Source organism: Octopus sinensis, linkage group LG9 (genome assembly GCF_006345805.1).
Source record: "Octopus sinensis linkage group LG9, ASM634580v1, whole genome shotgun sequence".
NCBI classification, from domain to species: Eukaryota; Metazoa; Mollusca; class Cephalopoda; order Octopoda; family Octopodidae; genus Octopus; species Octopus sinensis.
The window spans coordinates 98,536,354-98,563,192 of NC_043005.1; the positions used below are offsets into that span (position 1 = coordinate 98,536,354).

The window sequence follows — 26,839 nt, forward strand, 5'->3', positions numbered from 1 at the left end:
CGAACGGATGGTGCTTTTACAGGCCACCGACACGGGGCCAGACAGAGCTGGCAAACGGCCATGAACGGATGGTGCTTTTACGTGTCACCGGCACGGGGGCCAGGCGAGGCTGGCAACGGACACGAACGGATGGTGCTTTTACGTGCCACCGACACAGGGCCAGACAGAGCTGGCAAACGGCCATAAATAATAATAATAATAATAATAATAATAATAATAATTAAAGGCAGTGCTCCAGCATGGCCGCAGTCAAATGACTGAAACAAGTAAAAGCGTAAAAATAATAATAATAATAATAATGATAATAATAATAATAATAATAATGATGCTGATGATGATGATGATGATGATGATGATGATGATAATGATAATAATAATAATAATAATAATAATAATAATTATAATGATAATAATAATAATCTTGCCCTGATGCAGTACCAGACAGTGGCTCTCATGGCTTCTGATCTTAACTGATTGGAAGTGTTATCATGTACATTGTTTTGTCTTGGTATAAAAGATGGGCTACAGCAAATATTGTGCTCAATACCACAGATTTGCTTGTCAGTTGTTTGACCGTAACCAGTTGAGCATGTCCTTTAGTAGCTGACAATATGTGCATCACTGATCACAAGCAGAAGTAGTGGAGGAGATCATAGCTGTGTGTTGAAAGGAGTTCTTAAAGGTTTGGATAATTCACCTTTGGAAACGTGGGTGGTTCGTTCAACATCCTTAAACAACCCTTACGCAGGGACCTTTTAGCAGGATGGGCTACTTGACCAGAAGAAAATTGTAACTTGGTCCCACCTGCAAGGTCATGTGCTGTTTATCTTGATATGAGATCACCATGTCGCACACATTTGGTTGTGATGCATGTGCCTGGTGTACCCTTATCAGACAGGTAGTCATGATGGGTATACTGGGCTTCGTATATTTTACCCCAGTGTCACTTTGATGGCATGCACTGCTCTCTCACTCAATAATAACAATAATAATAATAATAATAATAACTTCTGGTTGAAATATCTAACAGGAATGTACAAAAAGCTGGCTGAAAACTTTAACAACATACTAGCAGAGCCAGAGACAATGCCAGAATGGCTCACGAAGGAGTAAACCATTATAATTCCCAAATCAAATGAGACAGCAAAACCTGAAAACTACAGACCTATAACCTGTCTCCCTACAATGTACAAGGCATTTACTGCAGTGATATCGCAGAGATTGAACAAGCACCTGGACAAAAACAACCTGTTTCCAGAAGAGCAGAAAGGATGCCGCAAAGGCTCATATGGCTGTAAAGATCAACTAATGATCAATAAAGCCATAACTGAAGACAGCCACAGAAAGAAGAAAAGCCTCAGTATGGCCTGGATCGACTACAAAAAGGCGTTTGATAGCATCCCCCACACATGGATCCTCGAAACACTAGCCATTAACAAAGTAGCACCAACAATTCATAGGACACTCTATGAATAAATGGCAAACAGTGCTACAGCTCCAAACAAAAGAGGGACTCATGAAAACCAAAGCCATCCCCATTAGAAGAGGAATATTCCAGGGAGACATGCTCTCTCCACTCCTTTTCTGCTTGGCACTGTCACCTCTGTCTGATATGCTAAATAGAACTGGATGTGGATATAAATGTTACAGCAAAACGATCAGCCACCTTTTATAAATGGATGACCTAAAACTATACGCTGCAAATGATAAACAGCTGGAAACACTATTAAAGACAGTTCATGGATTTACCAAAGAAATAGATATGAAATTTGGATTAGAAAAATACGCCAAAGTAACCCTGAAACTAGTTAAGAGTAGCAACATCACACTAGATAAAACCAATAAAATAAAAGAATTAGACCAAAGCCAAACTTACAAATACTTAGGAATCCATGAACTAGATAAGACACAACACACACAAATGAAAGAGAAGATAAAAAAAGAATATTATAGACGAGTTAGATCAATACTAAAAACAGAGCTCAATGCTAAAAACAAGATAATAGGTATTAACACTTTAGCTGTCCCAGTTATATGTTACAGCTACAATATTCTTAACTGGACACTAAATGAACTGACCAAAATAGATAGGAAAGCAAGAAAAATAATGACAGGATCTAGGATGCATCACCCAAAATCTGACATAGAAAGACTATATATACAATGTATAGAAGGTGGTAGCGGCCTTATACAGCTGGAAAACTACTATAAAATAACCACCATAGGACTGCAAAAATATCTACTTCAGAAGGAAGGAAAACTGATACAAATAGCGGCAAAACACAAGCAAAACAAAAAACTGTTCTCAGTATTTAAGGAAGCTGACAAATACAAACAAGAAATCATACCACCTAATAAATATGAAGAAAAAGAAGAAGAAGATGAAGAAACAACAAAAGCTATAAAACAAATGAAATCCAAACTAAAACTAGAACAGCAAAGAACCATGATAAAACGATGGCAAGAAAAGCCCCTTCATGGTAAATACTGGACTAAACTAAATGCAAAAGAAATAGACAAAGAAAAATCCCAATAATGGTTGAGAAGCTCAGGACTCAAAGCAGAGACAGAGGGATTTTTAATTGCAGCACAAGACTAAAGCCTCCCCACCAGAAATTACCAAAAACATGTAATGAAAAGAAATATAACAAGTAACTGCAGAATATGTGGAGATGGACAAGAAACAATAAATCATATTATCTCTGGCTGCCCAGTCCTGGCTAAGAAGGAATATATTCACAGACATGACAGAGTTGGGACGAACATACACTGGAAGCTATGCCAACATTATGGAATAACAACAGAAAAAAGATGGTATAGGCACACACCAGAAAAGGTCACAGAAAACAAGATGCCGATACACAGATAAAGAAATTAAGGCCAACAGACCAGATATAGTTGTCAGAGATCATGAAGGAAAAAAATACTTTCTAATTGATGTATCAATACCAGAAGATGACAACGTGTCTCTAAAAGAAATGGAGAAACTTTCAAAATACAAAGACCTGGAAATAGAGGTAACCAGAATGTGGAATCTAAAAACAGAAACAATTCCTATCATAGTAGGTGCATTAGGCATTATAAAAAAATATTCAGACAAATACATAACAAAAACACCAGGACTTACAAACATATAACATACAGAAAATTGCACTACTAGGCACTGCACACATCCTATGCAGAACACTTTCCATACAATAACCATCAGAGCATCACAACAAATCACAGCACATACCCAAGGCACACAGAGCTGCGCTCGGTAGTGAAGTGAAAGCACGCTATAAAAATAAAACTACTGAATAATAATAATAATAATAATAATAATAATAATTCTTTTGCTGTAGGTACAAGGCCTGAAGTGGGAGGGGACTAGCTGATTACATCAACCTCAGTGTTTCACTGGTACTTTTTGTCGACCCGAAAGGCTGAAAGGCAAAGTCAACCTTGGCAGAATTTGAACTCAGAATGTGAAGACGAATGAAATATCACCATTTTGTCTGGCATGCTAACAATTATGCCAGGCTGCCACCTTAATAATAATAACCCTTTCTACAATAGACACAAGGCCTGAAGCTTTTGGTGTAGGGGCTAGTCTATTATATTGACCCCCAAAGTTAAACTGGTACTTTTTTTATCAACCCCGAAAGGATGAAAGGCAAAGTTAACCTCAGCAGAATTTGAACTGAGAATGCAAAGACAAAATGCTGCCAAGTATTTTGTCCACTATGCTAATGATTCTGCCAGCTTACTGCCCTGATAATAACAACAACTTAGATTTCATTTGGTGAAAAACAAAAAAGATGATACCCATCATGCTCAGTGGAGATTTATGGAAGCCTAACTGTGTGTTACATGATATTTCCTGCATCTGAAGCATATGGTGCAATAATTTAAATACCCAGGTTGCTGTTAATGAGACTGTTGGTATTAATTAATGAGCTAAACTGGTCATTAGTTTTATCTTGGTCCTACACTTATCAAAACACACACCAGATTTTCTTTTCCTTAAATATGAAAGAAAAGAGAAATACAAAGAAAGGGAAAAAGAAGGAAAGAAGAGAAACCAAGAAGGTATAATAATAATAATAATCATAGAAATTAGAAAAGCTGTTGTCATGGTGAGTCATTTCATGGCAACAAAAATAAGACTGCAAATATTGTGAGTTCAGGGAAAAAGACAACAAACCCACACACACACACACACACACACACTCTCTCTCTCTCTCTCTCTCTCTCTCACACACACACACATACAAACATACACACAAACACACACACAGCTGCTTTTATATTTGTATATGTACTTACGTGGATGATTGTGTCTGCATGTACGTCTTTTTTTTATCTGTTGTTTATCTTTATATTAAACCGACTATATGTCTATCTTCCAAGCCATGCTTGCGTGTGTATGTATGTATATACATACATACCCTGTTGCAAGAAGAGAAGCCAGACATCAGGTGTATCTAACAAGGATAAAGGCCCAGAGACCAAGAAGTGTACCAATGATGACCAGAGGCATAAGTTATTCTAGATACCTAGGCAGTGTGTCTGAGAGAAAATCGAGACTTCACAGGGGAAAATTATGTACAGAATGGTAATATATCTCCAGTGCACGAAAGTGCTATTATGTGAGATTGTTGAATGAGAAGAATGCATGAGAGGAAGCAGGTATAACCCATGTACACCCAATGAGAGAGTAGCCATCTTAGTTGACAGCATTATGATGGATGAAGCAGTTCAGGATAAGAAGGCAGGGAAAGCCTCTGGTTCATCAGGTATTACTGCTGAGATGCTTAAAATATCTGTGTGAGATTTATGATGTTCACCCACATAGTAAATCAAGTAGTACAAAAGAGTATTTTATTCAGTAGGGGTAGACTAAAAAGGGAGAGATGAGATGTTCAGTTGGCAGAGAAGTTGTGAGGGGAAAGGAAGACAGTGAGTGGGGGGAGCTGTGGGTGAATGCAGCAAGGGTAGTGAGAGAAAGGGCTGGAGAGTACCATAGAGGTACTTTTGAAAAGTTGAGGTGCACCTGAGCACTGTATACAATAATTTCATTATTATTATTATTATTTTAGAAGAGCAGAGGATGAATGAGAGAAAGTATCCCAGGCATTGAAGCTGTGATGCGAAGGCAGTGGGTAAGAGAGGCAGGAGGTTGCAGTTGGTGAAAGCAATGAGAGCAGAGAAAAAGAGACCTGAGGGAAGAGGAGGGTAACATAGAGGTGTGTGCGAAGAGCAGAAGATGAATGCTATGAGAGTATCTTAAGCAGGGAGGCTGTGGAGAGAGAGCACTGGATGAATACAGCACAAGCATCCCAACCATCAACACTCTCCTTGTTAGCATTCTCTCTGCCATACTTGACGAAAAGAGCAGCTTTTCACAAGTACAGCATGTCACCAATTGTGGTAGTCACTTCTTACTTGTGAGGTTCAACATCCTGAGATCAGTTTTCATCACTTCCTCCCATGTCTTTCTGAAGTCTTCCTCTTGCACAGGCACCATCCACTTCAAGCGCTCACCATGTTTGGATACATCTGTCATCATGCATATGCAAGCTGTATCTGATACTTCTTACACACAGTTTTTCTCACAGCTCATCTGTACCATGTCAGTCATGCATGCTGACATTACACATTTACTGAAGCATTCTTGATTCATTTATGTCTAATGTTCACAAATCTTTTGCATTCAAAGCCCAGTTCTCACTACCATGTAGCACCACATTTCACATACAAGCATCATACAATCTGCCCTATACTTTGAGTGAAAGGCTCTTTGTTACCAACAGAGGTTGTAACTCCCTGAATATTTTCCACCACGTTAGTGCTCTCATTACTATGCTTTCAGCACCCTCAAACCCGCTGCCAATTAGGTTACTTTGCTAACAAAAGCTACTGACTATTTCTAGAGAGCCTTCTGAGCTGCACTCTGGGCTTAATGCTCCTGCACATTTGGCACATACGAAAGTTACCTTTCCTATTAGCCAGTCTGTGGTTTCACTACACCTCCTGTGTATCCATTGTTTACTCTGGGCACACTTTAGGAAGTTTCTTTCAACATCTTTTATGCATATTAAGCATATATATTTTCTTGTTTTCTTTTCTTAGCATAAATTTAGTCTTGTTTAAGTTTACTTTAAGGCCCTTAAATTCCAGGTTTTGCTTCCATATCACCAATTAAATCACCAAATCTTCCACATATTCTACTATAAGGATACAGTTTAAGACCATCCGTTATGATAATAATAATGATAATAATAATAATAATAATAATAATAATAATAATAATGGATTTACCAAAGAAATAGATATGAAATTTGGATTAGAAAAATACGCCAAAGTAACCCTGAAACTAGTTAAGAGTAGCAACATCACACTAGATAAAACCAATAAAATAAAAGAATTAGACCAAAGCCAAACTTACAAATACTTAGGAATCCATGAACTAGATAAGACACAACACACACAAATGAAAGAGAAGATAAAAAAAGAATATTATAGACGATTTAGATCAATACTAAAAACAGAGCTCAATGCTAAAAACAAGATAATAGGTATTAACACTTTAGCTGTCCCAGTTATATGTTACAGCTACAATATTCTTAACTGGACACTAAATGAACTGACCAAAATAGATAGGAAAGCAAGAAAAATAATGACAGGATCTAGGATGCATCACCCAAAATCTGACATAGAAAGACTATATATACAATGTATAGAAGGTGGTAGCGGCCTTATACAGCTGGAAAACTACTATAAAATAACCACCATAGGACTGCAAAAATATCTACTTCAGAAGGAAGGAAAACTGATACAAATAGCGGCAAAACACAAGCAAAACAAAAAACTGTTCTCAGTATTTAAGGAAGCTGACAAATACAAACAAGAAATCATACCACCTAATAAATATGAAGAAAAAGAAGAAGAAGATGAAGAAAAACAAAAGCTATAAAACAAATGAAATCCAAACTAAAACTAGAACAGCAAAGAACCATGATAAAACGATGGCAAGAAAAGCCCCTTCATGGTAAATACTGGACTAAACTAAATGCAAAAGAAATAGACAAAGAAAAATCCCAATAATGGTTGAGAAGCTCAGGACTCAAAGCAGAGACAGAGGGATTTTTAATTGCAGCACAAGACTAAAGCCTCCCCACCAGAAATTACCAAAAACATGTAATGAAAAGAAATATAACAAGTAACTGTAGAATATGTGGAGATGGACAAGAAACAATAAATCATATTATCTCTGGCTGCCCAATCCTGGCTAAGAAGGAATATATTCACAGACATGACAGAGTTGGGACGAACATACACTGGAAGCTATGCCAACATTATGGAATAACAACAGAAAAAAGATGGTATAGGCACACACCAGAAAAGGTCACAGAAAACAAGATGCCGATACACAGATAAAGAAATTAAGGCCAACAGACCAGATATAGTTGTCAGAGATCATGAAGGAAAAAAAAGCTTTCTAATTGATGTATCAATACCAGAAGATGACAACGTGTCTAAAAGAAATGGAGAAACTTTCAAAATACAAAGACCTGGAAATAGAGGTAACCAGAATGTGGAATCTAAAAACAGAAACAATTCCTATCATAGTAGGTGCATTAGGTATGATAAAAAAATATTCAGACAAATACATAACAAAAACACCAGGACTTACAAACACATATAACATACAGAAAATTGCACTACTAGGCACTGCACACATCCTATGCAGAACACTTTCCATACAATAACCATCAGAGCATCACAACAAATCACAGCACAAACCCAAGGCACACAGAGCTGCGCTCGGTAGTGAAGTGAAAGGACGCTATAAAAATTAAAACTACTGAATAATAATAATAATAATAATAATAATAATAATAATGAAATTATTGTATACAGTGCTCAGGTTCACCACAACTTGTCAAAAGTGCGTATAAAGTATATGCAGTAATGTACAAATGTCTGGAAAGTAAACAGTGTATGAGTCAGATACATGCTTGCGCGTGTATGGAGGGGAAAAAATCAGGTGTAGTGTTGGCGAATCTCAGGAAGCATGGAAGTTTTGAAGGATGCAGTGCTCCAACAACTAACAACTGATGCTGGCAGTTTGTTCCATAATTCAGCAACTCCCAGCATGAAAAAATGTTTCCGAAAGTCATGGGAGCTGTGCTGTTTTCTGACTTTGTAAATATGTCCACGGGTGTTAGATGGGTGGAGTTTGAAAAGGTGCTCAGAGTTATTGTTTGTAAGATGGTTAATAATTTTATGGGTGTCTGCCAAGTCAGCTGCCAGACGTTGGAGTTTCAATGTATCCATGCCCAGGGAAGTAAGGCATTCAGAATATGGCAAATGCCTGATGGAGGGTATTCTCTTAGTTGCACGTCGCTGAACGGCTTCCAGACGATCAATATCCTGGGCAAGATAGGGGTTCCAGACCGGTGATGCAAATTCCAGGAGAGGTCGTACCCCAAGTTATAGCCTGGGGAACAATAAACATGAGAGAGTGAGTACTAAACCTTGATGGATACTTACATACATGCTAAACTGAGTACTGATCTCATTGATAATTCTCTCTTTGCAGACAATATCTCTCACAAGAAATTCATTTACATCTCATTTTCTTAGCAACCAGTAGTTTTCTCAGCATATTACATGATAGTGTCTTAACACTAGTTTCATCCAATTAAAAATGGTCTCCTGTTGCACATTCTTAATTTTTGTATGATTATCATTGTGAAAAAGTGCCACGCCCTAGCAGTTGAGGGAACCTGTGGAAGAGGCAGACCCAGGAAAACCTGGGATGAGGTAGTGAAGCATGACCTTCGAACATTAGGTCTCACCAAGGCAATGACTAGTGACCGGGACCTTTGGAAGTATGCTGTGCATGAGAAGACCCGGCAGGACAAGTGAGACCATAACCCGTGGCCTCTACCTGGGATGTAGCCAGGCCACTTATGCATACCTTTCCTTCTTGGGACGCAAAACTCTGTTTGCGAAGACATGTTGAAGCAAGTGAAATCGAAATCGAAATCGATCAAAAACCAATGGAAATTGTAGTTGTGATACCAGTGCCAGTGGCATGTAAAAGAACCATCTGAACGTGGCCGTTGCCAGTGCCGCCTCGACTGGCCTCTGTTTCGGTGGCACATAAAAAGCACCAACTGATCGTGGCCACTGCCAGCCACCCCTGGCACCTGTGCCGGTGGCATGTAAAAAGCACCCACTACACTCACGGAGTGGTTGGTGTTAGGAAGGGCATCCAGCTGTAGAAACACTGCCAGATCAGACTGAGCCTGGTGCAGCCTCCTGTCTTCCCAGACCCCAGTCGAACCGTCCAACCCATGCTAGCATGGAAAGCGGACGTTAAACAATGATGATGATGGGTAACTGATTTGCAACTTTTAACAGCTTCTTTATGAATAACATCAGATTTGGTAATTTATTTGGAGCCATTCTGATATCGGCATCAAGTTACAAGCTGTTTTTATGGAAAACTAACCAAGTTTCAAACTCCAAACGCTTGATTCATTGATAGCAAATCTAGGTATTTTCACCAACTTGTCATCTAAATATTTATATATACTTTATCAAAGAAACAAGAAGCCTATTTTCAAACAATCAGGAGTGGCAGCTCAACCTAGCTTGGCCCTACTAACATGACTCATCCTGTTAACTTCAACTATATAAACAGATAATGAGGTATCACCTGACAGGCACTCTTTGGTTAAGAAACACAGCATAACTCACTGGTTGATGTCAGCAAAACCATTGTCACTGTTGCACATCATCAATGGCAACAGTGAGAAACTATCAAAGTAATTTGTGACATTTATAATCAATTAGGTCATGTTGTTACTTATACACACTGAAAACACTTATCAAATTGATCCACAACCACCAGTTTTTCACTGCTGTTACTAGCATACACATATACTATCCACAGTTCAAACATACTCACACATGCTCTTTACTCTTTTATTTGTTTCAGTCATTTGACTGCGGCCATGCTGGAGCACCACCTTTAGTCGAGCAAATTGACCCCAGTCTTTGTAAGCCTAGTACTTGTTCTATCAGCCTCTTTTGCCGAACCGCTAAGTTACGGGGATGTAAACACACCAGCATCGATTGTCAAGCAATGTTGGGGGGAAAAACACAGACACACAAACACATATATATACATATACATATATACAACGGGCTTCTTTCAGTTTCCGTCTACCAAATCCACTCACAAGGCTTTGGTCAGCCCGAGGCTATAGTAGAAGACACTTGCCCAAGGTGCCACGCAGTGGGACTGAACCCAGAACCATGTGGTTGGTAAGCAAGCTACTTACCACACAGCCACTCCTGCACCTGGTAGCACAAGTGCTCATAAACACAAATGCTGAAGTTTTGTTTACCAAAAAATATTTAACACTTTCTCTATATGGGGTGGCAGAGGTTCCAACCAATCAAAACAATGGAAGTACATTATATCAGTTACATACATTTATACCACAACCCAAACATTACACTAATAGCAGTGTAAGGGTGCTATTTCATATGAAATGCTCAAATACCTATTTCTTTATTACCCACAAGAGGCTAAACAGAGAGAGGACAAACAGATTAAATCGATTATATTGACCCCAGTGCGTAACTGGTACTTATTTAATTGACCCCGAAAGGATGAAAGGCAAAGTTGACCTCAGCGGAATTTGAACTTTGAACGTAGTGGCAGACGAAATACTGCTAAGCATTTCGCCCGGCATGCTAATGCTTCTGCCAGCTCAATACCACAAATACATATGTATCCAAACATATCTGTATATTGGAATCAATTTTTATAACACATGGAAGAAGCATTCCTACATATGTAATAGCAGTCTTTCATGGTTTATTGAGTAGATAGAGTATTAGATTACTCTCTGAAGCAGCAATTATTTAGATCTCATCAGCAGCGAAGCACGTATTTCACCTAACTCTAAATAGATTCTGTGAATTAGAACAGCTTACTTCGGTAGTTCTAAATAACTAAACAAATATCTAATTAAGTTGCTTAGTTGAAGACTTCTTTACTCCATAATTCTAATACTTTGGCTCACATACTGAATTATAAATCTGCTGTTCATAAAGGAAATGGTAAGGCAACCAGTAGACAATTAGCTTTGAATCTAGTTATATCCGAAGTGCCTTAGCTGTTGAGTTAGTCTTCTGTAGTACTAAATATTCAAATGTTAAACATATTTTCATATTTCAAAAGGACCACATTAATCCAAAAATCCAGAACCCAAAGACTTCCTCTTTCTCAGAAATTAAGTTGACAGTTAATATTGTAAACCAACTAATTAATATGTCATCTATTGTAAAGCAAAAAGCTTCTACTCAACTGTTTCAAATCTTTTATATAAAACCATACTTAATAGTGTAGGTAGCAGAGTGGCAGAGGTGAAGAAAATCCATTAAGCCAAACAAAATTCCCATATATCAAAATGTAGAAAGCCTCCAAAATTGAATAGAACAATAAAACTCAAATTGTTCTTTATTATTAGCATTTCATCTGCTATGGAGTATATGTTTCACAACCCATTCCAAAGATATATCTATATCAATTTCTAATTAAATCATTTAAGAATAAGTACATATATATGTGTGTAAAAGTGTATGGATTTATGAGTACAGAAGAATTCACACCATATTTTATTCTTTTTTAAAAAACAGACTTTATTTTTATAAGGTGAAATGAATATAATCAATACGATATATTACTGGTATTAACCTTGATTGGATGAAACAAAAATGAGTCGTGTATGATTTGAAATTCAAAAAGGGAAACATTGAATTAAATATTGTGAAGGACCGGCTTCATGTTCTTATCTTTTTGGGGAACAATGTTGGAAGGGAGTTAACTTTTAATCATTTTTTGGCATAACAAAAGATAAAGCTATTTATTTTTCTCACAGTAAATCTATTTAATTGCTTATTCATAATGATATTTATTAACAAAGTAATCAGCTCTGTTGACTTCTGTGTTATATTCATGTACATTAGCAAAATAAGTGAAGTGAAAGAGCAACAACACAGACTCAAAACTCTTCCTTTAAATCAGTGGCTGCAATTAATGTTTTATCAGAACATCACACATCATTGTAACTAAATTGACATTAGGGTAAGCTCACATTTAAAATCATTCTTTTAGAAACTGGTTGGCCCATATTTTTATGAAGTCAATAAATTTCTCCAGAATTAGAGAGAAAGGGCTTAACCATTTTAAGCATTGGAAAATGAATACAACTTCAAAGATTGCTTAAATTTAATTTAATAACCAAATCATTTTTAGGATATATTTAAAAAATTTTTCAATTATTGATAAGCTTAATCCCTATATCTATAAACACATAAGATGTAGATGGAAATAAGACATGCCATCTTTCTCAAGAATATATTTCATGGGAGGGGAAATGTATTTTCCAACAATATTTATTGACAGGGATAAAATCAAATCTAAATTTTGAACCATGCTATCTAGTTGATATAACTTTAGTCTATGATCACAAGTCATAATAAAGCACAGTATCACATAATGTGAAATTCTTAACAGCTTTTAATAAGCATTAAATAGCATTCAGTGATGACATGTAAGAAATAATATATTTAGCCAATGTAACATATATCAAATTATCAAAGTTGAAAAAGATAGTGGCCCATCAAAAAGATGAGGGTTTGTATTGCATAAGCAACAAAGGCACTTAACTTTCAAGGATTTCATCCACTTAGCTGTAAATTATATCATAGGAATTAATTGCTGCAGTAACTTTATAATTGAAGAGGCTGACCACACAAAGCTCAAATTCTCTTCTTGAAGGCAATGAAAAACTTCTCATATATTTTCTTGTATCGCTATATGACTTCAGTGAACCGGTGAGGAACTACTTATTTTAAGTGTTATAGTGAAGCAGACACTGACATGGAGACATTTGAGGATGAAAACATCGTAAAAATTTTGCTGAGACTCAGAAAATGAGACAGAATTAAGAGAACTTAAAAGAGACAATGTAGCTGCTTATTTTGTTTAGGATAGTCACATTTTTGTCTTTAAATTCTTTGAAGTCTGAATATCGTTCATAAACAAAAAAAAACTGAGGATTAAAAGAAACCTCCATTTGGCAATTTGTTTTAGTTTTGACATTGAAATAATTCTTCCCCTGAGATGAATCCACTGAATAGCTGAAGCAAAATTTAATTTTATAGACACGATTAAATATTCCAGATAAATAATTTTTAAATACGTTAAATTTCCGTTGTATAAGTATTTAAACATAAAGACAGTTTTTCCATATTTTTACAATATATTTCAATACTATTATGTTTCTATAAAAATCCTCCTAAATTCAGTTATCATTACGTTGGTTGCTTTGGTTTGATTCTCCAATATTCTTCTGTCATCATCTCACTTAGTCGTGACCTTGTTCGACTAAAGGCAAAAAGTTCTTCTTCTCCAGTAAATATACTAGACTGAGCCAAATCACTCTGCTGCATAAATAAATAAATAAATAAATAAATATTAGATAGATTTGCAGTTTCAGGGATTTACAAGAAAAAACAACAGGATGTTATGATATTGATCATTGTCCATAAAATATTATCAACACAAATAACAAAATTGTTTTTTATTAAAGGCCTGTAGCCAATGGTAATTATTTTATCCAACTTGGGGAAATGAAAGGCAAAGTTCACCAAGCAGAACTTCAGCATAAAATATAGTAGTGTGAAAATGCTAGCATTAAAACAAAGAGTGAACTATAAATATTGTATATCATGGATACTGTATATTGCAAACATGTTATTGATATGTTAATGATGGTATATGCTTTCTGCGTTTGCTCATGACTAGGTATATAGATATTGTAAGTTTCATAAGCTTGGTCAAGGTGACCAAAATAGTGAAAAGGAACTGATACAAATGAGATTCATTGAAGGTATTATCATACATAAGGCGGCGAGCTGGCAGAATCGTTAGCACGCCGGGTGAAATGCGTAGCCGTATTTCGTCTGCTGTTACGTCCTGAGTTCAAATTCCGCCGAGGTTGACTTTGCCTTTCATCCTTTCGGGGTCGATTAAATAAGTACCAGTTACGCACTGGGGTCGATATAATCGACTTAATCCATTTATCTGTCCTTGTTTGTCCCTTCTGTGTTTAGCCCCTTATGGGTAGTAAAGAAATAGGTATTTTGTCTGCCGCTACGTTCTGAGTTCAAATTCCGCCGAGGTCGACTTTGCCTTTCATCCTTTCGGGGTCGATTAAATAAGTACCAGTTACGCACTGGGTCAATATAATCAACTTAATCCGTTTGCCTGTCCTTGTTCATCCCCTCTGTGTTTAGCCCCATGTGGGTAGTAAAATAGGTATTATCATACATTCCAAAAACCAAAAATGTTGAAACAGCAGCAGTTGGGGAATGAAAAGGTATATATTTGTGGTGACTATGAGGTAAATATTAGTCACAAGATTTGTTCAAACTTTTATCAAATCCCATGTGTTGAATCTGCCTTTTGCTGTTAGCTTGCATGAAATTTTGGATGAAAAGATACTTATGTACCCTTCTGAATCAGACATCTTTCTTTACAGTAAATTCTACTGGTCAGTATTGGAAAGATAAAATTTATTGGTCAGCCTAACAAGGATATACAATGTATTCATAAACCTAGCAAGGCTACATAATGTACTCTTCCTATAGGAAAATGCATTATAGGAAAGTCATTACAGCAGGCCTATATTATTGTGGCCAAAAAGAAAATAAATTACCTTTGCACATTAGAAAATATAATAAAGACTAGCTATTTTGAGCCGTGCTTCACTCGGGTTTTGGTGGTGTTTTGTGCTTATTGTCTCCTTTTCCCTTTCTTCTTTTGTTTGTCTTCTTTGCCTGGTTCTTTTTATTGCCCTCTTCTTTACCCCCCCCCTTTCCAAAATCCCCCAAATTTTTACACCCACATTTAAAGATAACCACCTCTAGCCCCTGCAGCAACACGAAAAGCCACCATTATTCAAACAGCGCAACATGTCTATCCCATAAAACTCAATTTTTCCCATATGGCAACCAAATTGCCCACCCCATTTTACCCCCCATTGTAAATTTTGGTGCCAATCCAACCCCATCTACTGCCCCTTAAACCGTCCCATCCCAAAATGAGACAAATAACCAAGAAATCAAACAACTTTTTCACATTTCAGCTTTATAGATATTGATAACAACTGAAAATAAAATAAAATTTTCTATGTATGAGCTGTTATACAGGCAGTGAGAAAATAGGAAGTTGTGATGCTAATACTTTTCTTCACGATGAATACTAATGAGAGCTGTAGCTGGATTAACTATCCAAACAATAACTGTCTGTATCCAACTAAACTAAATCTCTGACGAAAAAGTACCTCAATATTCACAGTCCATTTCACATAAATTTAAATGTAGTTAAGACACCTGTGCCGGTGACACATAAAAAGCACCATCCAAACGTGGCAGATGCCAACGCCGCCTGGCTGGCGTCCGTGACAGGTAAAAGCACCAACCGATCGTGGCCACTTGCCAGCCTGCTCTGGCCCCTGTGCTGGTGGCACGTAAAAAATACCCACTACACTCACGGAGTGGTTGGCGTTAGGAAGGGCATCCAACTGTAGAAACTCTGCCAAATCAGACTGGAGCCTGGTGCAGCCTCCATGGCTTCCAGACCCCAGTTGAACCGTCCAACCCATGCTAGCATGGAAAACGGACATTAAATGATGATGATGTTGATGATTAGCTTACAATATTGAGTTTAAATCTCACCAGGGTTGATTTTTGCCTACAAATAACAATAGTTCCAGAGTGATATTATCTAATGTTTAGTTATTGTTGCTTAGTTAACTCTTGCAGTTCAAGTAATAGCATAGTAGCTTCCTTGTCATATACCTATTTCTTTACTACCCACAAGGGGCTAAACACAGAAGGGACAAACAAGGACAGACAAACGGATTAAGTCGATTATATCGACTCCAGTGCGTAACTGGTACTTATTTAATCGACCTCGGAAGGATGAAAGGCAAAGTTGACCTTGGCGGAATTTGAACTCAGAACGTAACGGCAGATGAAATACCTATTTCTTTATTACCCACAAGGGGCTAAACATAGAGAGGACAAACAAGGACAGAAATAGGTATTAAGTTGATTACATCAACCCGAGTGCGTAACTGGTACTTAATTTATCGATCCCGAAAGGATGAAAGGCAAAGTTGACCTTGGCGGAATTTGAACTCAGAACGTAACAGCAGACGAAATACCGCTAAGCATTTCGCCCGGCGTGCTTCCTTGTCATATATCAAGGTCAACTCAACCAAATATAACGCTTTCCTACAAACGTGTGGCCTTATATCATTAGAATCATTTGTTATATTCTAAGAAATAGATGGATATAAAGATGTCTTTCGAATTTGTAATCAAAGCTTTCAGAAAAGGGACATTCTTATCAATTGTTGGCCTCACTGATTAAAAAAACTTTTAAGAGGAAGATAATACCTGTTACAGAGATTATAGGTGAATTGGTACTGAAAAGCCAGTTTACCCATCTTCTCTGTGAGTCTTTTAGTTCTTTACAAAGTGGAAGAAGCCTTGAAAAATTGAATGCTGATTATACAAAGAAGTACAAAGATTTCTCCAAGAAGTCTTTGTGTTTCTTCAGAATTGTTCTCCACCACATGAGCTACTGACATTTTTGTAAATTCAAGACATACTCACCGAATGAATCCCTAGATCATCCATCAACATACTGTGATCTTGTTGGCATTTCACATTGAATTCGCCAATATAAAATATCAGGGACAGTTTCACTTCAGCTGAAATGATCAACTTCACCTGAAATTGTAGAAACAAAACAAAAACGAATGTTTAATGCTGTAAGTGTGACACTTGTTACTTGTCATTCTCAACTTCAAGGAATAATGTTCAGATGTGATAAGCATAAGGCTAATTTCTTCAGAAGGTTGTACAATTTATTAAATCAAAACCTGGGCATTACTAGCATTAATCCCATCTTAACTTTTATCCCCTTACCCAATCACTTCTCCTAACAACTCTTCAATTGTGCCCTCTTCTGTCTGTACCACAATTTATACAGATCCTCTCAGCTTTCTTACTGCATTAGAATCTCAAGAAAACCACTCCTTTCTCATCTTCGTGGCACCACCACTCTCTCTCGTTTCCAATACTTTAAACTAAACCCTTCCTCCAGTTATTTTTTAATTCCAAACTATATCTCCCCAGAATTTGCTTCTTAACCAAATTTTTCTCACAATTTTGTATCAATTCAATGACAACATCAATAACATTAATGTAAGCCACATGGTTCTGAGTTCAATCCCACTCAGAGATACCTTGGACAGGTGTTTTCAAATGTAGCCACAGGTTCATCAATTCCTTGTGAGAGGAATCTGAAAGACAGGAACTGTGTAGAAGCTTATAGCACATAGCTTTATCATTTCATACCTGATTTTCATTCTGGTATTTGATTGGTCAGAATGTAATCATTTAAGTTAGTTGTTATTCACGGTTATGGCCCTCCTACATGAGCCACAGAACCACAACTCACTTATTTCTCAATTTTTAGTGAAGTTTCTATAGCCAGATGCTTTTCCTAACACCAATTACTTTACAATGTATTGAGTGCATTTTATCGAAGAATCAGCACTAGATAGGCTGTCCCATTGCTTGGAAAGGCTAAAGAGACCCACTCTACTCTATATTGTTCCTCATCATTTACCAGAGCACATGGCCACTGCCAGCCTCCTCTGGCACGTAAAAAGCACCCACTACACTCATGGAGTGGTTGGCGTTAGGAAGGGCATCCAGCTGTAGAAACACTGCCAGATCAGACTGGAGCCTGGTGCAGCCACCTGGCTTCCCAGACCCCGGTTGAACCATCCAACCCTTGCTAGCACGGAAAACAGACGTTAAACGATGATGATGATGATTTTATGTAGCATCAGCAACTAGGCAGATTGTCTTCATTTCTTCAAGGCAAACATGACTGAAACAGAAGAGAGAGTATGAGTATGAATGATGGTGGTGGTCTGTTAATGATAGCAGAAGTATCAGTGGATGTATCAAGAAAGACAATTTCATTGGTATAGATATGTACTGGAAATAAATGATCAAGTTAGGTAAAAAAAAAGTTGTTGTTCAGCCCTGGGTCAGCTTCATTGAGCAAACTTATAATCAAAGATATCTCAGATTGGAGCAGTTTGCTTTTAAGATCTCTTTGTCTAAAGTACACTTTCCCTTGTAAGATAATAGGGTGAGATTTGAACAGCATTCAGGCTCCTTGTTGACTTGTGTATAAAAATTTTTTGGTGTTGATGTAGTGTTCTTTGGTCTACTTCTACATGTGGTAGAAGTAGGTTAAGGAAGGCTTTGAAAGAAGTATGTATTACAAAATTGAGAGTGCTGTATCTCTTAGATGAAACAGTCAAGATGCATGAAAAATTGGCATGTGACAAGCATTACTCTTTTACTTGTTTCAGTCATATTTGACTGTGGCCATACTGGAGCACCGCCTTTAGTCGAGCAAATCGACCCCAGGACTTATTCTATCGGTCTCTTTTACCAAACCACTAAGTGACGGGGATGTAAACACACCAGCATCGGTTGTCAAGCTATGTTGGGGGGACAAACACAAACACACACACACACATATATATATATATATACATATATACCATGGGCTTCTTTCAGTTTCCGTCTACCAAATCCACTCACAAGGCTTTGGTCGGCCCGAGGCTATAGTAGAAGACATTTGCCCAAGGTGCCACGCAGTGGAACTGAACCCGGAACCATGTGGTTGGTAAGCAAGCTACTTACCACAATGAGATTCGTTGAAGGTATTATCATACATTCCATATTGTAGTAGGAGAAAGTAAATGTTAAATCCATGAAGAAGATGATTGTGTTTACATTCAACAAACAATCTATTATAAAGAAGAAAAAGAAGTTAACTTACTTGGTTATCATATAATGTATCTATTAAGGTGACAAATCGGCGTGCTGCTGTCCTGTTGTTCAAGGACATGGCTGGAACATTACGTAAAATAATAACATCAAAATGTCGACATATCTCTAAGTAATCTATGGCGCCAAGAGCCTGAAACAACAATGGTATATTGATAAGAAAACAATTATTTCTTGATATTTATGCTTGTCTTAAAGATCACCCGAATGGTGCCTTTTAAGTGCCACTGGCACGGAAGCCGGTTAGCCGCTCTGTCAACGATCACGCTCGTATGGTGCTCTATGCACCCTGCTAGCATGGATGCCAGTCATCGATTTTGATTTTGATTGATTTCACTTGCCTCAACAGGTCTTCGCTGGCACTTGTGCCCGTGCTAGTAGGGTACCAAGAGCACCTTCCAAGCGTGATTGTTGCCAGAGCAGCCAACTAGCTTCTGTGCCAGTGACATGTAAAAGGGCATCATTCGAGCGTGATCGTTACCAACGTTGCCTTACTGGCACCTGTGCCAGTGGCATGTGTAAAAAGATTCGAGCGAGGTTGTTGCCAGTACCACCTGACTGGCCCCCGTGCCGGTGGTACGTAAAGAGCACCCACAACACTCTCGGAGTGGTTGGTATTAGGAAGGGCATCCAGCTGTAGGAACTTTGCCAGATCAAGATTGGAGCTTGGTACAGCCATCTGGTTCGCCAGCCCTCAGTCAAAATCGTCCAACCCATGCTAGCATGGAAAGTGGACGTTAAACGATGATGATAATGATGATAAGGAGGAAATTAAAATGAAAGAGCTAGAATCTGCTCAGAGATTCACTTCAATTGCAACTAACCCTTTATTTTATGTTGCTCTTTATCAGGATACTTTCCTTTCATGAGTCACCGGGTCTTGTATTTTAAAGGAAGCAAAAATCGATCATTATAATATTCCTGCTTTCACCAGGGACATGAGCAGTGTTGCCACATTCATCATCATTTAATGTTTGTTGTCCATGCTGGCATGGGGGGTTGGATGGTTTGACCAGGGCTGGTAAGCTGAGGGGCTACACCAGTCTCCAGTCTGATTTGGTATTTCTACAGCTGGATGCCCTTCCTAACACCAACCACTCCAGGAGTAATAAGTGCTTTTACCTGCCAGCAGCATGGGTACCAGTTATGTGACACAGACATCAGCCACATTGCCTCTGTGTGGGTTAACGCTCGAATGATGCGTTTTACATGTCACTGGCACAGGTGCCAATTACATTTCACTGGCATCACGGGCACCAGTTACATGACACCGGCTTTGGCTACATTGCTTCCATGGGGTGCAATGTCCGAATGGTGCTTCTTATGCATCTCTGGCACAGGTGCCAGTTATGTGACACAGGCATCGGCCACATTGCCTCTGTGAGGTCAAACGTGTGAATGGTGCTTTTCATGTGCCAGTTACACGGCACCAGCATCAGTCATTACTACAATATCACTTGGCTTGATGGGTCTTCTTAAGCAAGGCATATCCCCAAAGGTCTTGGTCACTAGTCATTGCCTCTGTGAGGTCCAATGTTCAAAGATCATGCTTCACCACCTCGTCCAGGGTCTACCTCTACTACAGGTTCCCTCTACAGTTAGAGATCAGCACTTCTTTACACAGCTGTCCTCGTCCATATGCCTCACGTGACCATACCAGTGCAGTTGTCTCTCTTGCACACCACACCTGATGCCTCTTATTTCAAACTATTCTTCTAAGACACTTACGCTCTGTCATACATTATAACGAAATAATAACAACAAACAACAAAGTCTGTTTAAGGGAATGAAAGACCAAATTAATGATCAACAAGGTGGTTTTGAGGATTCACAGAAGGAGAATGACAAATCTATGCATTGTGTGGATTGATTATAGAAAGGCATATCGTTTAGTCTCATACTTGTGAATCAAACATTACCTAGAACTGTTCAACACATCAAAAAAATATTAGATGTCTGTTAGAAAATGCATTGAAGAATAGAGTTTAACCATCAGGAGAGGAAAGATTAGCAAATATACTGATCAGAAGAGGAATCTTTCAAAGAGCAGCCAGTCCCTTATTTTGTTTGTAATAGTACTTATCTTTTTGTTGATTATATGAAACAAAGCTAAGGAAGGAATAAAATAGAAGGAAATTGTATCATATCTTAGCTCTCCTCCCCCAATCTACAGGTGGATGGCTAGAGCAAACCTATCCACTCAGTCCAAGCTTTCCATTACACACTGGGAGGCAACACTTCTCTCTTCCCCATCATTTTCCTTTTCAAGTATAACTTCAAAATATATTGAGGTGTGGGCTTAGCCTAAGAGGAACCTCTTTCAACAAGGCCATCAGACAGATAAAAACTGCCGGCCCTTCCCAGTCAAAGGAAGATTGTGTGCTGGCAGAATAGTTAGGGCAACAGAAAAATTGAGTTGTGGTACTTGTTCTAGCACTTCTTGCACTCAGTTCAAATCCTGCTGGAGTCAACTTTGCTTTTCATCCATTTGGGTCCATAAAAATAATTACCAGCTGAGTGCAGGGGTGCATGGCATTGGGTAACCCTTCTCTTCAAAATCGTTGGCCTTGTGTCTAAATAAGAAACATATAGTAATAATAGAATCAAATGTTAGCACGAGGCCAACAATTTTAGATGATGGGGACAGTTAATTAGATTGACCCAGGTGCTCAACTGGTATTTCATTTATTGACTTAAAAAGATGAAAGGTAAAGTTTTGAACTCAGAACACAAAGAGAGAGAAGAAATGCTGCAAAGCATCTTGTCTGATATGCCCAACAATTTTTACCAACTTACCATCTCAACAACAACAACAACAACAGCAGCAGCAGCAATAATAATAATAATAAATAATAATAATAATAATAATAATAATAATAATAATAATAATAATAATAATAAGAAGAAGAAGAAGAACAACAACAACAACAGCAATTACTACTACCCTGCTAAGCACAGCCCAAATTCTATGGAAGACAGTTGCACAACACACAAAGTCCATCCAAAAAAATAACAACACATTAATTACTATCTGACATTTTAACACCAACAAATTACACGATTCGCATTCTACACAATTGTCAAACAGCACAGTGTACTCTACATAATCACTGTCAGAAATCAAAGCACTTAGCACAACACATACGAAATGCAGTCAACCCCCAACAAGATAATGCAACTCACATAGCACATACTTTTCACAATAAACACTAAAATAATACCAGAAACAACAAAACAAAGCTGATTGATATAGCATCTAAACGCGTTTCTCGCAAAACAATCCTGTGTACATCTCAGGACAAAAAGGGTGGACATTCAGAATGTAATGCTTACTTCACAACACATTGCTTTAAAGGAAGTATCCAACAGCCGTCGACATGTGACAGGTAAATGGAGATTTCTTCCTAATATTTTGAGATCACGAGGTTCCACATCTGGAAATAAAATACAAAGGAAAATTTCTTTTAAATTTTAATGAAATGAATTTATTTAAAACATAATTTAACACATCATATCAATCGTTATACACTAATGTATAGGCGTAGGAGTGGCTGTGTGGTAAGTAGCTTGCTTACCAACCGTTATATATGTGTGTACCGTTGGCGATTTTTTTCCCTCTGTCTTTCCTTCTCCTATGTTTCCGACGAAGAGCTCCGCTTGAAACGTTAAACCCTCCTTCTTCCCTTCTTTCCTGAGCATCCAATAATACAATATTTGTTCCACATCCTCGCGTTGTTGTGTTTTTTTGTGTTTTCTTGTTTGGATTAACTTTATATATATATATATATATATATATATATATATATATATATATATATATATATATATATATATATATATATATATATATATATGCATGTATGTGTGTGTGTATGTTTGTGTGTCTGTGTGTGTTATCCCAACATCGCTTGACAACTGATGCTGGTGTGTTTACGTCCCCGTAGCTTAGCGGTTCGGCAAAAGAGACCGATAGAATAAGTACTAAGCTTACAAAGAATAAGTCCTGGGGTCAATTTGCTCAACTAAAGGCGGTGCTCCAGCATGGCCACAGTCAAATGACTGAAACAAGTAAAAGAGTAAAAGAGAGTAAAGAGTAATGTATTTGGACTAGTATCCTGTTCTTGATTATTATAGACACATTGTTTTTACTGCTATACTGTTGTATTCAATAATATTCTCAGAATTTTGAACTAAAACTTTTATGAAATCCATTAGGGTAGACTGTTCTTATTCCATTGTTCATATCAAGGATATTCACCATATTAGTTACTTCAGTACTTGTGAACATCATCATAATTTTACATAAACTTTTTGTGCTGTCATAAGTTGTATGGCTCAATAAGATCCAGTAGGTGGGAGGACCAAATCTTACTCCTGTGTCTCAATTTTTACTAGGTTCTACAGCTAGCTGCCCTACTTAACACCAACCGTTTTGCAGTGTACACTGAGTGCAGTTTATCTTGGCACCAGCACTCTTTATATTATGTACTTGGTGTTTTTTTTCTTTTCTTTTTTACAAATGGAATGAGAACAATCAAGCTGTGGGATTTAATAAAGTGTTTGACTTCAAACTTCAAGAACAATACTGAATATGACAGACAGCACCCGAAGAAAGCCTGTAGTACATTGGCTGAAACATGAAGAAATTGAGGCAAATCATATTAAATGTTATTTTAGCAGATTATATTAGATTATAAGGTAAATGATCATATTAAATTAGTTTCAAATTATAGGAAATTAAAAGAATGTTTGCAGGGATCACATGTATAATTAATTATATATCAGTTTAGCTTTATTTCCTGTATACCAACAGTAGAAATCTTCCAGCTTTGTTTGTGTTTAATAACCCAAAACTAATTTAATAGTAGTACATGGTTTATGAGTAAAAGTTTAAAAATACATTAATACAGTGAAAAATTAATAAAAAGTTAGGCTGTATAATATTAATAAAATGTTAGGTGTGCTTAATGTGTTAAGGAAATGTATATCCATGTTCCTGTGTTTTATAATGTCTGGTAGAAAGCTTCCATACATATTTTTACATTTATAAGAACAAAAGTGCATAACCTGATTATGGCAATTGTATAGAGGTGAAAAAAACCCAACAAAATCTGATAACATACATATTTTTATACTGGTGGTAAATGACATCGCCAAAAGATTTTTCATTCAACTTAAGTGTCGCACGATTTGTAACAGCTGAAAGAGAGTGGATTCCATTCTATCGAGGCAAAACAAAGCGCTAATGGCTACTTAAAAGCTAAAGGAGAAAGAAAGAGAGAGTGAAATAAAACTACTGGCACATAGTTGTTGCCAAGCAAAAACACCAAAAGACAGTGGAAACAGCTAAACTTCTGTTTAGCCCCTTAGCAATTAAACTGACCATATCTGGCCCAAATATTCAACCTGTTTTAAGTCAAACTGGCCTGACCTGATCTCTGACATCTACCGGACAATTTCATTCTAAGAATAAACAATAATATCATTGAAATTTTGAAGCTATGAGCTACTTTCCTCTCTGGTCAATCTCTCATCAACTTCTTCAAGTATCACTTGAAAAGAAAAGTGAGAGTAGAGAGGCAAGTTTTGTCTAGCGAATGTTTCAAAAAAAGACGGGTGAATGTAGCAAGGATGGCTTGTATGAATGGTGAAGCCACCTTGAGCATAATCCTATGAACCCGGAAAAATTTAAAACAGAGAGTTTGCAAATAAATGTGCTAACATGTGACATTATTGACCGAGGTTACCATGGTCTTTTCCGTAGGCTTTTCTTTCCACGGATAAACCTCATCTACTTCCCCCTTTACACTTTATATCATGACATTTCTGTGATACACGATCCCTATTGATCGTTTTTTTTCTTTTCTTTCCTTTTTACGATCCCTTTTGATCGAAAACCTACCCCCACTTTTTTTTTTCAAAAAAAAGAAAAGCTCTACTTTGTAATTTGTCCCGTCTGTGTGCAGCCCTGTGTGGCTAATAAAGAAACATAATGCATAATTAATTCAAAACAATGTGAATAAATAAGCATAACATTTGACAGAATAATCTGAATGCTAAGTAGCAAAAAGGCTGACAAATTAGTAGTCTCTGATTGGTCCATATAACACTTGTGACAAAGTAGCGAAGCATTAAAATGTTACCTGACCAATCAAAATTATTTTGGCAACAGTCACTATTTTGGGAGGAGAAACCCAGCGTCCACCTACTCCCTCCACAACACTATTCTCAAAAAGTCTTCATGTGAACGTGACCTGGGTGTTATTGTCGACAGTGATTTGCGTTGGACAAAACAATTCGCTAAAATTGCCAAGAAGGCTGAGGGTATCTTGGCATCACTCACCAAATCCTTTGTAAGCCGCTCTCCAACTATCTATTTGCGACTTTATATAGCTATGGTAAGACCTCACCTGGAATTTGCATCACCAGTCTGGAACCCCTATCTTGCCCAGGATATCAATCGTCTGGAAGCCGTTCAGCGACGTGCAACCAAGAGAATACCCGCCATCAGGCATTTGCCATATCCTCAACGCCTTACTTCCCTGGGGATGGACACATTGAAACTCCGACGTCTGGCAGGTGACTTGGCAGACACCCATAAAATTATCAACCATCGTACAAACAATAACTCTGAGCACCTTTTCAAACTCCACCTATCTAACACCCGTGGACATATTTACAAAGTCAGAAAACAGCACAGCTCCCATGACTTTCGGAAACATTTTTTCACGCTGAGAGTTGCTGAAGCATGGAACAAACTGCCAGCATCAGTTGTTAGTTGTCGGAGCACTGCATCCTTCAAAACTTCCATGCTTTCTGAGATTCGCCAACACTACACCTGATTTTCTCCCCTCCATACACACACAAGCATGTATCTGACTCATGCATTGTTTGCTTTCCAGACATTTGTACATTACTGCATATACTCTGACAAGTTGTGGTGCACCTGAGCACTGTATATAATAATTTCATTATTATTATTATTATTATTATAATTATTTTAAATATAAAAGCAATAGAATTCAAAACTTAGGCTTCTGTGAATTAAACACCACCTCAGATAAAACCGTGATTAGGGTAACACCTTATTCATACTCATTCAAGTAGTAAATAACAAATGAGGAGAATATTTGAAATCAGAGACAATATCAACTTGCACTTGTGATAATTACCTTCATTTCAGTGACTGTAGTTTTGTTCTTATCCATTAGACCACATAATTACATAATTTATTTTACTGATTGAGATAATTGGTACTTTTTTTTTTTGAAGTACCTTCATATTCTAAACACCTATCAGGAAGTTTAGTGAGAATTAGTAAATGAGGTACATGTATATCCAAGGACCCAATCTTCAGCAAAACACTAGTGTTAATAATCCTTTCTACTATGGGCATAAGGCCTGAAATTTTAGTGGGTGTGGAGAGTGTCGATTACATCAAGTCCAGTACTCAAATGGTACTTATTTCATAAACCCTGAAAGGCAAAAGCTCAGAGTCAGAAAAATGCCACTAAGTATTTTGTCCAACATGATAATGGTTCTGCTAGCTTGCCACCAGTATTAATAAGGTTGATTTTTAACATACACACAAATCCACAAATTTGGTGGCGGGGGTAGCTGATTAAACTAACATAAATGGATATAACTAAATATCATAAGACATTTTTTCTTTTCCTGGTGCTTTATCAATAGACTGTAGCAAAGTGTATCTGGTGTACTTGATTTGTATGAAATGCTTGGCAATTATTCATAAATTAATTAGCATAATGTAGAAACATATTCCACAAAAAAATTTATCTTTTGTGGAATGGTGTAT

At 37.4% G+C, this 26,839-nt stretch overlaps 1 protein-coding gene across 5 annotated transcripts in view; it reads right to left on the reverse strand.

The window, feature by feature from the left end:
• Positions 1-12,337: 12,337 nt before the first annotated feature.
• LOC115215858 (AFG1-like ATPase) overlaps positions 12,338-26,839 on the reverse strand; it is a 32,842-nt gene continuing 18,340 nt past the window's right edge. For all 5 annotated transcript variants that reach the window (XM_036506206.1, XM_029785201.2, XM_029785203.2 and 2 more), the window contains 4 exons: positions 22,357-22,457; positions 19,016-19,156; positions 16,759-16,875; positions 12,338-13,518 (listed from right to left, as the gene is read on the reverse strand). In XM_036506206.1, the coding sequence (XP_036362099.1) occupies positions 13,387-13,518; positions 16,759-16,875; positions 19,016-19,156; positions 22,357-22,457 (491 nt within the window). In that variant the 3' untranslated portion in view covers positions 12,338-13,386. The remainder of the gene's footprint in view (positions 13,519-16,758; positions 16,876-19,015; positions 19,157-22,356; positions 22,458-26,839) is intronic.